This window comes from Cetorhinus maximus, chromosome 32, assembly GCF_964194155.1.
Source record: "Cetorhinus maximus chromosome 32, sCetMax3.hap1.1, whole genome shotgun sequence".
Lineage (NCBI taxonomy): Eukaryota > Metazoa > Chordata > Chondrichthyes > Lamniformes > Cetorhinidae > Cetorhinus > Cetorhinus maximus.
This window is the reverse complement of record NC_135910.1, coordinates 14,718,383-14,732,739: the sequence shown is the minus strand read 5'-3', so window position 1 is coordinate 14,732,739 and position 14,357 is coordinate 14,718,383. Positions and strand designations below refer to the sequence as shown.

Below are 14,357 nucleotides of genomic sequence, written 5' to 3'. Positions count from 1 at the left end.
GGATGGATTTACTCAGCTACAGTTTGTCTCCAAAATACAACTATAGAATGACCCAATATTGATAGTACAGGAGCAGTTTGTAAGCTGTCCCTTCCCCACTTTCAAATGTTGATCCAATTCTCCTCTGAAAGATGCAATGGTCTGTCTGCTTCAACCATATGAACATTTAATTTAGGAACAGGGAGCAGGCCATTCGGCCCCTCGAGTCTGCTCTGCAATTTGATAAGATCATGGCTGCTCTGACTGTGGCCTCAACCCCACTTCCGTATCTACCCCGCCATAACCCTTGACTTCCTTGTCAATTAAGAAAATTGTTTATCTCCCTTGACTGTCTAACTCAGCCTTAAAAATATTCAGTGACCCCGCTCTCTGGGGAAGAGAATTCCACAGACCAGTGACATTCTGAGAGAAAGATTTCTCCTCATCTCCATCTTAAATGGGAGACCCCTTATTTTTAAATTGTGTCCCCTACTTCTAGTCTCTTCCACTAGGGGAAACATCCTGAACCACTCCCGGTAGCACAACTTTGTTTCAAAGTACTGCTTTGCCTGAAAAGAAATTTCTCCCGACTCCTCTCGTGCCTCTTTAGTGACGATTTTAATATAGCCCTGTGTGATCTGCCTGTTTCTGTTTAAAAGCTATGAGTGGACAACCCCTCGCCAGCTTAGTTGGCAAGTGTAATACTGAGCCAGACTGGCTAAGGGAGGTCTCAGCAATGTTGCCCTATCTGTGCTGGGTCCACTGATTTGCCATGTACTATGAGTGCTCTTAGTGCCTTTGGGCGGGAGGGGGATAATTCAGCCACTGATTTTTCTTAACGTTCTTGGGATATGGGTATTGCCGGCAAAGGAGAGCATTTATTGCCCTTCCCTAAGTTCCCTTGAGAAGGTTTTTGCATCCTGGTGAAACGTGAACACTTATGGATGTCATGCGAGGACAGAGATTAGGGTGGCCTGTGATGCCCCTGTGGTCAAACAGCCTGCTGACACTCAGTTAGATAGCTCATTACGTGAAGAGTTGACATGCTTATTTGCAAAATCTTTCTCCTCTCTGGAATACTGCTGCGAGCTGATTTCCTCACCAAGTTATTCTTCGTCTTGGCCACATTGGGATCCTCTGATCCCAGCTTGGTCTGGTAGATCTCCAAGGCCCGCTCATAGTAATACTCCACCTCCTCATACTTCCCCTGGTTCTGGCATAGCAGTGCCAGGTTATTCAGCTGCTTTGCTACATCGGGGTGGTCCTTGCCCAGCACCTGAGGATTCGTAACATGAAAATTAGCAAAGCTCATTGAAGAAAGCCTCACACGTCTACAACACCTTATACATCTATCAGTAGTGCTTCACTGTCATGAATGGCCTTGAAATGCAGAGACTTTGTTACTTAGGCAGCCAGTCTTCAGATGACAAGATTTCAAAATGAGATGCCTTCTGGAGATGTTGGTTGAGGAAGAAATGCTGGTCACACAGCATAGAAAGAGGCCATTTGACCCATATGCTGGCTCTTTGAAGGAGTTATCCAATTAGTACCACTGCCCTGGTTCTTTCCCCATAGGCCTACAAATTCCCGACATATATCCAATTCCTTTTTGAAAGTTACTATTCAATTTGATTCCCCCACCTTTTCAGGCAGTGCGCTCCAGTCATGGTGACTCGCTGTTTAAAATAAAGAATTCTCCTCACCTCCCCCAATTTGTAAATTGTCTTAAATCGGCATCCCTTCTAACAGTACAAACAGGTTCTCTTTATTTCTGCTCTTCTTTCAATCTGTAACATTACCTGGACAGATAGGTGAGTGTCTGACAGTGCAGCACTCCCGCATTACGTGCTTAAGTAAGGCTTTAATTTTCTGATGCAGACACAAGACACACGCGCGCACTCAAGATGCATGCGCAATCAAATGCTCAGGCACACACACACACACAGGCACACACGTATGCGCACTCAGACACGTACACACACATACGTGTTCTATGCGCGTATTCAAGACATGCACACACACACTCAGACACGCACTCAGACACAGACACACACACTCAGACACACACACACTCAGACACACACACACACACTCAGACACACACACACACACTCAGACACACACACACACACTCAGACACACACACTCAGACACACACACTCAGACACACACACTCAGACACACACACTCAGACACAGACACACACAATCACTCAGACACACACACACACTCAGACATACACACACACTCAGACATACACTCAGACACACACACACACACTCAGACACACACACACACACTCAGACACACACACTCAGACACAGACACACACACACACTCAGACACACACACACACTCACACACACACACACACAGACACACACACAGACACTCAGACACACACACACACTCAGACACACACACACACACTCAGACACACACACGCACACTCAGACACGCACACTCAGACACGCACACTCAGACACGCACACTCAGACACGCACACTCAGACACGCACACTCAGACACAGACACACACAATCACTCAGACACACACACACACTCAGACACACACACACACTCAGACATACACACACACTCAGACATACACACACACTCAGACACACACACACACACTCAGACACACACACACACACTCAGACACACACACTCAGACACACACACACACACTCAGACACACACACTCAGACACGTACTCAGACACAGACACAGACACACACACACACTCAGACACACACACACACTCAGACACACACACACACTCAGACACACACACACACTCAGACACACACACACACTCAGACACACACAAGTGTGTTGCTGTCTGAGCCACACTGACACTTAATAGCTTTGGGAGAAGGGAGACATTTGAAATTAAAGAAGTGTCATGAGAAGTTTTTAAGTTTCGGTAGAATCCTCATTGGCAGCCAATAAAAGGTAAGTAAAAGCAGTGAAAACACACTAGTTATGGTCCTGCCTCTAAATTGCAATGCACAAGGCACCACGAGTTCGCTGCTAATTATATATCCCCCAAAGCACAGGAAAAATAGTTGGCATTTTCATCTTTTAAACTTAATTTGCAGACAGCTCATTTGGGACCTAAACTGGTTAAGGCTGAAAGCCATCTGGGATTAATTAAAAGTCTCTGTAGGAAAGAATTCCTAGGGGGCCACATGGAATAAAAAATTGGATTCAGGCATGCTAAATCAAATCAGCTGTCTTCAGAACTCGGGTCGCACACAAGTATGAAGAAATGTTTTCTGAAAAATTAGGAGACCTTCTGTGATATTATTTACACTATGTCAGAGGGTTCAATCTTCACAAGGAGCAAAGTGTTCTATCCTATCAAACCCAGGTCTTTCAGCTAGGTTACAAACAACAGCAGAACAATATAGAGTTCTACAGCAATATGTGCCACTTGCCCCTTTTTTATTAGTGACAGTCTTATCCTTGTGATATAACATAGCTCTAAATCCTTTTATTAATTAAATGCTTTCCCAGCATTTGCAGTCTTTGATTATAGCTCATCAATTAAAAATGACACATCTAACGAGTACCAGGGTCCACACCAGAGATCCCACACTTTGTTACAGGGCAAAACATTTTCTTTTCTGGATCAGTCAATTGATGTTAGTTGCCTCAGAGCTGGAGCTGAGATTGAAAGAGGGCAGGAGCTATAGGCCATTCAGTCCCTCAGTTCTGTTCTACCCTTCTGTTAGATTATGGCCAATCTGCATCTCATTTCTGTCTATTTGCCTTTGCCCCTAGGTACACCTTCCCAACAAAATCCTGTCCATCTCAGTCTTTTACAGTTTGAATGTTACCAGCATCCACGGGCTTATGTGGAAAGAGTTTTCCAGGTTTCCACCAAGTTTTGCGTGGAGAAAGTACATTCTGATTCACTCCTGAATGGCCTCTCTCCAAATTTATTATGCCCCCTTGTTCTGGATCCCCGCCCCACCAGAGGAAACTCCACATCGACCCTATTCAATCCCTTTATCCGTTCAAACACTCGATTCGATTGGCCCTCAGACTTCCAAACACAAGAGAAACACTCTTAAGCAACCCCCCACCCTGTCATAGTTTAACCCTTTAAAGCCCTGGTATTATTCTGGCAAATATTCACTGCACCCCTTCTGTGGCCTTGAGCTGGAACAAGTCCCATTTAAATTAATAATACATTGTGCAATACCGGCACAGTATCCTGATTCACCGCACTTACCAGAAGCAACGTCACAAGACATCAACTAGTGAATATATTAGTGGATATCCCATGGCATTGCTCAATCTTGTCTTTCTGTGGGGGTACGGGGGGGGGGGGGAGGAGCACACTGAGCAGTATATTGGGGAGGGGGGTTTAGCACACTGAGCAGTATATTGGGGGGGGGGGGTTTAGCACACTGAGCAGTATATTGGGGAGGGGGGGGTTTAGCACACTGAGCAGTATATTGGGGGGGGGTTTAGCACACTGAGCAGTATATTGGGGGGGGGGTTTAGCACACTGAGCAGTATATTGGGGGGGGGGGAGGAGCACACTGAGCAGTATATTGGGGGGGGGGAGGAGCACACTGAGCAGTATATTGGGGGGGGGGTTTAGCACACTGAGCAGTATATTGGGGGGGGGGAGGAGCACACTGAGCAGTATATTGGGGGGGGGGAGGAGCACACTGAGCAGTATATTGGGGGGGGGGGGGGGAGGAGCACACTGAGCAGTATATTGGGGGGGGGGGAGGAGCACACTGAGCAGTATATTGGGGGGGGGGGGGGAGGAGCACACTGAGCAGTATATTGGGGGGGGGAGGAGCACACTGAGCAGTATATTGGGGGGGGGGGGAGGAGCACACTGAGCAGTATATTGGGGGGGGGGGGGGGAGGAGCACACTGAGCAGTATATTGGGGGGGGAGGAGCACACTGAGCAGTATATTGGGGGGGGGAGGAGCACACTGAGCAGTATATTGGGGGGGGGGTTTAGCACACTGAGCAGTATATTGGGGGGGGGGGGGAGCACACTGAGCAGTATATTGGGGGGGGGGGGTTTAGCACACTGAGCAGTATATTGGGGAGGGGGGGAGGAGCACACTGAGCAGTATATTGGGGGGGGGGGAGGAGCACACTGAGCAGTATATTGGGGGGGGGGGGTTTAGCACACTGAGCAGTATATTGGGGGGGGGGGGGGTTTAGCACACTGAGCAGTATATTGGGGGGGGGGGGGAGGAGCACACTGAGCAGTATATTGGGGGGGGGAGGAGCACACTGAGCAGTATATTGGGGGGGGGGAGGAGCACACTGAGCAGTATATTGGGGGGGGGGGGGGTTTAGCACACTGAGCAGTATATTGGGGGGGGGGGGTTTAGCACACTGAGCAGTATATTGGGGGGGGGGGGGTTTAGCACACTGAGCAGTATATTGGGGGGGGGGGGGTTTAGCACACTGAGCAGTATATTGGGGGGGGGGAGGAGCACACTGAGCAGTATATTGGGGGGGGGGGGGGTTTAGCACACTGAGCAGTATATTGGGGGGGGGGGGAGGAGCACACTGAGCAGTATATTGGGGGGGGGGGAGGAGCACACTGAGCAGTATATTGGGGGGGGGGGGTTTAGCACACTGAGCAGTATATTGGGGGGGGGGAGGAGCACACTGAGCAGTATATTGGGGGGGGGGGGGTTTAGCACACTGAGCAGTATATTGGGGGGGGGGAGGAGCACACTGAGCAGTATATTGGGGGGGGGGGAGGAGCACACTGAGCAGTATATTGGGGGGGGGGGTTTAGCACACTGAGCAGTATATTGGGGGGGGGGGGAGGAGCACACTGAGCAGTATATTGGGGGGGGGGGTTTAGCACACTGAGCAGTATATTGGGGGGGGGGGAGGAGCACACTGAGCAGTATATTGGGGGGGGGGAGGAGCACACTGAGCAGTATATTGGGGGGGGGGGAGGAGCACACTGAGCAGTATATTGGGGGGGGGGGGTTTAGCACACTGAGCAGTATATTGGGGAGGGGGGGAGGAGCACACTGAGCAGTATATTGGGGGGGGGGGGTTTAGCACACTGAGCAGTATATTGGGGGGGGGGAGGAGCACACTGAGCAGTATATTGGGGGGGGGGAGGAGCACACTGAGCAGTATATTGGGGGGGGGGGGAGGAGCACACTGAGCAGTATATTGGGGGGGGGGGGAGGAGCACACTGAGCAGTATATTGGGGGGGGGGGGAGGAGCACACTGAGCAGTATATTGGGGGGGGGGGGGTTTAGCACACTGAGCAGTATATTGGGGGGGGGGGGTTTAGCACACTGAGCAGTATATTGGGGGGGGGGGTTTAGCACACTGAGCAGTATATTGGGGGGGGGGGGTTTAGCACACTGAGCAGTATATTGGGGGGGGGGGGATTAGCACACTGAGCAGTATATTGGGGGGGGGGGAGGAGCACACTGAGCAGTATATTGGGGGGGGGGGAGGAGCACACTGAGCAGTATATTGGGGGGGGGGGAGGAGCACACTGAGCAGTATATTGGGGGGGGGGGGTTTAGCACACTGAGCAGTATATTGGGGGGGGGGGTTTAGCACACTGAGCAGTATATTGGGGGGGGGGTTTAGCACACTGAGCAGTATATTGGGGGGGGGGGGTTTAGCACACTGAGCAGTATATTGGGGGGGGGGGTTTAGCACACTGAGCAGTATATTGGGGGGGGGAGGAGCACACTGAGCAGTATATTGGGGGGGGGGGAGGAGCACACTGAGCAGTATATTGGGGGGGGGGAGGAGCACACTGAGCAGTATATTGGGGGGGGGGGGAGGAGCACACTGAGCAGTATATTGGGGGGGGGGGGTTTAGCACACTGAGCAGTATATTGGGGGGGGGGGGGTTTAGCACACTGAGCAGTATATTGGGGGGGGGGGGGTTTAGCACACTGAGCAGTATATTGGGGGGAGGGGTTTAGCACACTGAGCAGTATATTGGGGGGGGAGGAGCACACTGAGCAGTATATTGGGGGGGGGGGGAGGAGCACACTGAGCAGTATATTGGGGGGGGGGGGAGGAGCACACTGAGCAGTATATTGGGGGGGGGGGGTTTAGCACACTGAGCAGTATATTGGGGGGGGGGAGCACACTGAGCAGTATATTGGGGGGGGGGGAGGAGCACACTGAGCAGTATATTGGGGGGGGGGAGGAGCACACTGAGCAGTATATTGGGGGGGGGGAGCACACTGAGCAGTATATTGGGGGGGGGGAGGAGCACACTGAGCAGTATATTGGAGGGGGGGAGCACACTGAGCAGTATATTGGAGGGGGGGAGCACACTGAGCAGTATATTGGGGGGGGGGAGGAGCACACTGAGCAGTATATTGGGGGGGGGGGTTTAGCACACTGAGCAGTATATTGGGGGGGGGGAGCACACTGAGCAGTATATTGGGGGGGGGGAGGAGCACACTGAGCAGTATATTGGGGGGGGGGGGTTTAGCACACTGAGCAGTATATTGGGGGGGGGGGGGGAGGAGCACACTGAGCAGTATATTGGGGGGGGGGGGGGAGGAGCACACTGAGCAGTATATTGGGGGGGGGGGTTTAGCACACTGAGCAGTATATTGGGGGGGGGGAGGAGCACACTGAGCAGTATATTGGGGGGGGGGGAGGAGGAGCACACTGAGCAGTATATTGGGGGGGGGGGGGGAGGAGCACACTGAGCAGTATATTGGGGGGGGGGGGGAGGAGCACACTGAGCAGTATATTGGGGGGGGGGGGGGAGGAGCACACTGAGCAGTATATTGGGGGGGGGGGGGGTTTAGCACACTGAGCAGTATATTGGGGGGGGGGTTTAGCACACTGAGCAGTATATTGGGGGGGGGGGTTTAGCACACTGAGCAGTATATTGGGGGGGGGGGGAGGAGCACACTGAGCAGTATATTGGGGGGGGGGGGAGGAGCACACTGAGCAGTATATTGGGGGGGGGGGGAGGAGCACACTGAGCAGTATATTGGGGGGGGGGGAGGAGCACACTGAGCAGTATATTGGGGGGGGGGGAGCACACTGAGCAGTATATTGGGGAGGGGGGGTTTAGCACACTGAGCAGTATATTGGGGGGGGGGGGGAGCACACTGAGCAGTATATTGGGGGGGGGGGGGAGGAGCACACTGAGCAGTATATTGGGGGGGGGGGGAGCACACTGAGCAGTATATTGGGGGGGGGGGGAGGAGCACACTGAGCAGTATATTGGGGGGGGGGGTTTAGCACACTGAGCAGTATATTGGGGGGGGGGGTTTAGCACACTGAGCAGTATATTGGGGGGGGGGAGGAGCACACTGAGCAGTATATTGGGGGGGGGGGAGGAGCACACTGAGCAGTATATTGGGGGGGGGGGGAGGAGCACACTGAGCAGTATATTGGGGGGGGGGAGGAGCACACTGAGCAGTATATTGGGGGGGGGGGGGGAGGAGCACACTGAGCAGTATATTGGGGGGGGGGGGGAGGAGCACACTGAGCAGTATATTGGGGGGGGGGGGAGGAGCACACTGAGCAGTATATTGGGGGGGGGGGGGAGGAGCACACTGAGCAGTATATTGGGGGGGGGGGTTTAGCACACTGAGCAGTATATTGGGGGGGGGGTTTAGCACACTGAGCAGTATATTGGGGGGGGGGGGTTTAGCACACTGAGCAGTATATTGGGGGGGGGGGGAGGAGCACACTGAGCAGTATATTGGGGGGGGGGGTTTAGCACACTGAGCAGTATATTGGGGGGGGGGGTTTAGCACACTGAGCAGTATATTGGGGGGGGGGGTTTAGCACACTGAGCAGTATATTGGGGGGGGGGAGGAGCACACTGAGCAGTATATTGGGGGGGGGGAGGAGCACACTGAGCAGTATATTGGGGGGGGGGGGAGGAGCACACTGAGCAGTATATTGGGGGGGGGGGGAGGAGCACACTGAGCAGTATATTGGGGGGGGGGGGGAGGAGCACACTGAGCAGTATATTGGGGGGGGGGAGGAGCACACTGAGCAGTATATTGGGGGGGGGGGTTTAGCACACTGAGCAGTATATTGGGGGGGGGGGGGAGGAGCACACTGAGCAGTATATTGGGGGGGGGGTTTAGCACACTGAGCAGTATATTGGGGGGGGGGGAGGAGCACACTGAGCAGTATATTGGGGGGGGGGGGGTTTAGCACACTGAGCAGTATATTGGGGGGGGGGGTTTAGCACACTGAGCAGTATATTGGGGGGGGGGGGAGGAGCACACTGAGCAGTATATTGGGGGGGGGGTTTAGCACACTGAGCAGTATATTGGGGGGGGGGGAGGAGCACACTGAGCAGTATATTGGGGGGGGGGTTTAGCACACTGAGCAGTATATTGGGGGGGGGGAGGAGCACACTGAGCAGTATATTGGGGGGGGGGGAGGAGCACACTGAGCAGTATATTGGGGGGGGGGGGAGGAGCACACTGAGCAGTATATTGGGGGGGGGGGTTTAGCACACTGAGCAGTATATTGGGGGAGGGGGGGAGGAGCACACTGAGCAGTATATTGGGGGGGGGGGAGGAGCACACTGAGCAGTATATTGGGGGGGGGGGGAGGAGCACACTGAGCAGTATATTGGGGGGGGGGGGTTTAGCACACTGAGCAGTATATTGGGGGGGGGGGGTTTAGCACACTGAGCAGTATATTGGGGGGGGGGGAGGAGCACACTGAGCAGTATATTGGGGGAGGGGGGGAGGAGCACACTGAGCAGTATATTGGGGGGGGGGGAGGAGCACACTGAGCAGTATATTGGGGGGGGGGGGGTTTAGCACACTGAGCAGTATATTGGGGGGGGGGGAGGAGCACACTGAGCAGTATATTGGGGAGGGGGGGAGGAGCACACTGAGCAGTATATTGGGGGGGGGGAGGAGCACACTGAGCAGTATATTGGGGGGGGGGGTTTAGCACACTGAGCAGTATATTGGGGGGGGGGGGTTTAGCACACTGAGCAGTATATTGGGGGGGGGGGGGAGGAGCACACTGAGCAGTATATTGGGGGGGGGGTTTAGCACACTGAGCAGTATATTGGGGGGGGGGGTTTAGCACACTGAGCAGTATATTGGGGGGGGGGAGGAGCACACTGAGCAGTATATTGGGGGGGGGGTTTAGCACACTGAGCAGTATATTGGGGAGGGGGGGTTTAGCACACTGAGCAGTATATTGGGGGGGGGGGGTTTAGCACACTGAGCAGTATATTGGGGAGGGGGGGTTTAGCACACTGAGCAGTATATTGGGGGGGGGGGAGGAGCACACTGAGCAGTATATTGGGGGGGGGGGAGGAGCACACTGAGCAGTATATTGGGGGGGGGGAGGAGCACACTGAGCAGTATATTGGGGGGGGGGGAGGAGCACACTGAGCAGTATATTGGGGGGGGGGGAGGAGCACACTGAGCAGTATATTGGGGGGGGGGGAGGAGCACACTGAGCAGTATATTGGGGGGGGGGGGAGGAGCACACTGAGCAGTATATTGGGGGGGGGGGAGGAGCACACTGAGCAGTATATTGGGGGGGGGGGAGGAGCACACTGAGCAGTATATTGGGGGGGGGGGAGGAGCACACTGAGCAGTATATTGGGGGGGGGGGTTTAGCACACTGAGCAGTATATTGGGGGGGGGGGGAGGAGCACACTGAGCAGTATATTGGGGGGGGGGGGAGGAGCACACTGAGCAGTATATTGGGGGGGGGGGGGAGGAGCACACTGAGCAGTATATTGGGGGGGGGGGTTTAGCACACTGAGCAGTATATTGGGGGGGGGGGGGAGGAGCACACTGAGCAGTATATTGGGGGGGGGGGTTTAGCACACTGAGCAGTATATTGGGGGGGGGGGTTTAGCACACTGAGCAGTATATTGGGGGGGGGGAGGAGCACACTGAGCAGTATATTGGGGGGGGGTTTAGCACACTGAGCAGTATATTGGGGGGGGGGGGTTTAGCACACTGAGCAGTATATTGGGGGGGGGGGGAGGAGCACACTGAGCAGTATATTGGGGGGGGGGGGAGGAGCACACTGAGCAGTATATTGGGGGGGGGGGGGAGGAGCACACTGAGCAGTATATTGGGGGGGGGGGGAGGAGCACACTGAGCAGTATATTGGGGGGGGGGGTTTAGCACACTGAGCAGTATATTGGGGGGGGGGTTTAGCACACTGAGCAGTATATTGGGGGGGGGGTTTAGCACACTGAGCAGTATATTGGGGGGGGGGGTTTAGCACACTGAGCAGTATATTGGGGGGGGGGTTTAGCACACTGAGCAGTATATTGGGGGGGGGGGAGGAGCACACTGAGCAGTATATTGGGGAGGGGGGGAGGAGCACACTGAGCAGTATATTGGAGGGGGGGAGGAGCACACTGAGCAGTATATTGGGGGGGGGGGGGGAGGAGCACACTGAGCAGTATATTGGGGGGGGGGGAGGAGCACACTGAGCAGTATATTGGGGGGGGGAGGAGCACACTGAGCAGTATATTGGGGGGGGGGAGGAGCACACTGAGCAGTATATTGGGGAGGGGGGGAGGAGCACACTGAGCAGTATATTGGGGAGGGGGGGAGGAGCACACTGAGCAGTATATTGGGGGGGGGGGGAGGAGCACACTGAGCAGTATATTGGAGGGGGAGGGGTTTAGCACACTGAGCAGTATATTGGGGGGGGGGGTTTAGCACACTGAGCAGTATATTGGGGAGGGGGGGAGGAGCACACTGAGCAGTATATTGGAGGGGGGGGGAGGAGCACACTGAGCAGTATATTGGAGGGGGGGGGAGGAGCACACTGAGCAGTATATTGGGGAGGGGGGGAGGAGCACACTGAGCAGTTTCAGCTCTGCCGCTGGAACGTCTTCTTGTCTTTCTCACCTTCTCTCGAATTTCCAAAGCTCTCTTGCAGAGCGGTTCAGCTTCTTTGTACTTTCCTCTCTTGCCAAAAAGTACGGCAAGATTATTCAACGTGGCAGCTACCTGTGCAGAAAGAATGAAAAGGCCAGGTTAGCACAAGGTGCTTTTTAGTCTGCCTTCTGTAATTTCCTGGTCCTGAAGATGTGAAGGCTCCTTCACTGTTCAGCATTCTATGGGCACATGTTCCAGTAAATTGTACGACCGTTTGGGGGGTGGGGTATGTAAGACCGATTAGTCTGAATCCAGTAGGCATGTTACTGTATGGTGATCAGCAGCTGAAACTCTGGCCCATTTCTTCCCGCCACCCCCCCGCCCAACCCTGCCTAATTCAGGGACATTAAACTCAACCGCAGGGTCCCTTTGCCATTCTGGTGGAGATCAATCCACTCAACACAGACCAGCTATTCAGGAACTAACATCAGCTTCTCCGGTAGTTACAGCACAGAAAGAGGCCATTCAGCTCAACAGGTCTGATACCACGTGAGACTCCTCCCATCCCTCTTCATCTCACCTTATCACCATATCCTTCGATGCCCTTCTCCCCAATGTGCTTATCAAACTTTCCCTTAAATGCGTCCATGCTATTTGCTTTAACCACTCCCTGTGCTAGCAAATTCCACATTCTCACCACTCTCTAGATAAAGAAGTTTCTCCTGAATTCCCTCATAGATTTATTAGTGACCATCTTTTACTGATGCCCCCTGGTTCTGGTCTCACCCTCCAATTTACACTATCCAACCCTTTCATAATCCTGAAGGCATCTATCAGGGTCTTGAGACATTAGGTTAATTTACACAATTTTTTGGTTGATTAAAAAGACTTGCACTTATGTAACGCCTTTAAACAGCTCAAGGTCCCAAGGCGCCTATTATTTATTTTTCCAATGTAGTCAGAAACCAGCAGCCAATTTGCACATAGCAAGATCCCACAAGCAGCAATGTGATCATGACCAGATAATTTGTTTTTAGTGCTAACTGAGGGATAAATATCAGCTGGGTCTTCCTTGCTCTTCTTCAAATCATCGTAGGATTTTTCACATCCATTTGAGAGGGCCGATGGGGCCTCGGTTTAATATCTGATCCAAAAGATTGCACTTGTGACAGGATGGCACTCTCTCGGTCTTGCACTGGCAATGTCAGACCAGAAAACATGCTTGCGTCTCTGTAGTTGCAGTTGCACCTACAAGTTTATGTTTAGAAGTGAGAGAGTGCTAGCCAAAGAAGCCTCGGCAATATATAACGGGTTGGCGTGTTAATGGAGCAGCTGCTGCCCTATGGAATTGCAGTCCAGCAATTGTGAAGAGCACTCAAGAGAGGACAGAAAACTGAGGGAGGCAAGCTCCCTGACTTTTAACCACCCATCTGCATAAAGCACCTACTATCCCACTGCACCCTGACAATCCTTGTTTCTAAATCCCTTCATGGCATTGCCCCTTCCTTTTTTTGTAACCTCCTCCCCTTCCTACAACACTCAAGATTACTGCTCTCCTCCAATTCTAGCCTCCTGCATCCCCAATTTTAATCACTCCACCAGTGTCGGCCTTGCCTTCAGCTGCCTGAGGCCTAAGCACTGGAATTCCCTCCCATAAACCTCTCTACATCTCTCTCCTCCTTTAAAACCGACCTCTTTGACCAAGCTTTTGGCATCTGCCCTAATAACTCCTTATGTGGCACAGTGTCAAATTTTGTCTGATGACACTCCCGTGAAGAGCCTTGGGACATTTTACTACTTTAGAGGTGCTATGTAAATACAAGTAGCTGTTGTATCAGCTGACAAGCCAACCTTTCTGCTCCAGGTATTGAACTGCATTGGGCAGCGATAGATCATCAGACTATCCAGCCCGGTTAAAGGCTGCACATTAAAACAACAAAACTGACCGCTGGATGGTCCTGGCCCAGGGTTTTCTCCCGGATCGTCAGGGCATCGTTCAAGAGGTTTGCAGCTTCTTTGTATTTGTTCTGATCTCTGCAAAACAGGAGAAGGAGGATCGTTAGGAGGATTTCTGAGAGGCACTGTGAATGTAGTGGATGCAGCAAACAATTAATGTTGTCTGCCATTGACTGCCCTTGGAGTGGCTGAGAGAGTGCAGGCAGCAAACAATAAAAAAAGGGAAGTGTTCAGTTAAGGACTAAGTAACAAAGCAGAGCGATAATTCACCCGGAGCGCTGATGGGTTTTGGAGAGTAAATCATTCCCACTTCCCAACATTATTTGCATTTTCAAACTGAAAGAGTTTGGACATCCACTGAAATATAATGGGCTGCTTTGCTTCTCTTGTTACAAGTGCAGCACATGGCATTTTTAATCATTCTCCTAAAGTGTTCTATAAGATTGCAACCTCCATGTGTCAGGGCAATCTGGTCCCTGGTCTCCCTCAGTATTGTCCTTCTCTGCCCTCCTAACCCCGTGAGGAGCAGAGAAAAATAACAAAACAAAAGGGATGTGCGAGAAGGGGCTGCTTACTAC

General features: G+C 52.8%; 1 protein-coding gene across 7 annotated transcripts in view; it reads right to left on the bottom strand.

Moving 5' to 3' along the window:
• klc3 (kinesin light chain 3) overlaps positions 1-14,357 on the bottom strand; it is a 73,159-nt gene that overhangs the window by 27,040 nt on the left and 31,762 nt on the right. For all 7 annotated transcript variants that reach the window (XM_078533260.1, XM_078533261.1, XM_078533262.1 and 4 more), the window contains 3 exons: positions 13,770-13,857; positions 11,854-11,955; positions 1,082-1,255 (listed from right to left, as the gene is read on the bottom strand). In XM_078533260.1, the coding sequence (XP_078389386.1) occupies positions 1,082-1,255; positions 11,854-11,955; positions 13,770-13,857 (364 nt within the window). The remainder of the gene's footprint in view (positions 1-1,081; positions 1,256-11,853; positions 11,956-13,769; positions 13,858-14,357) is intronic.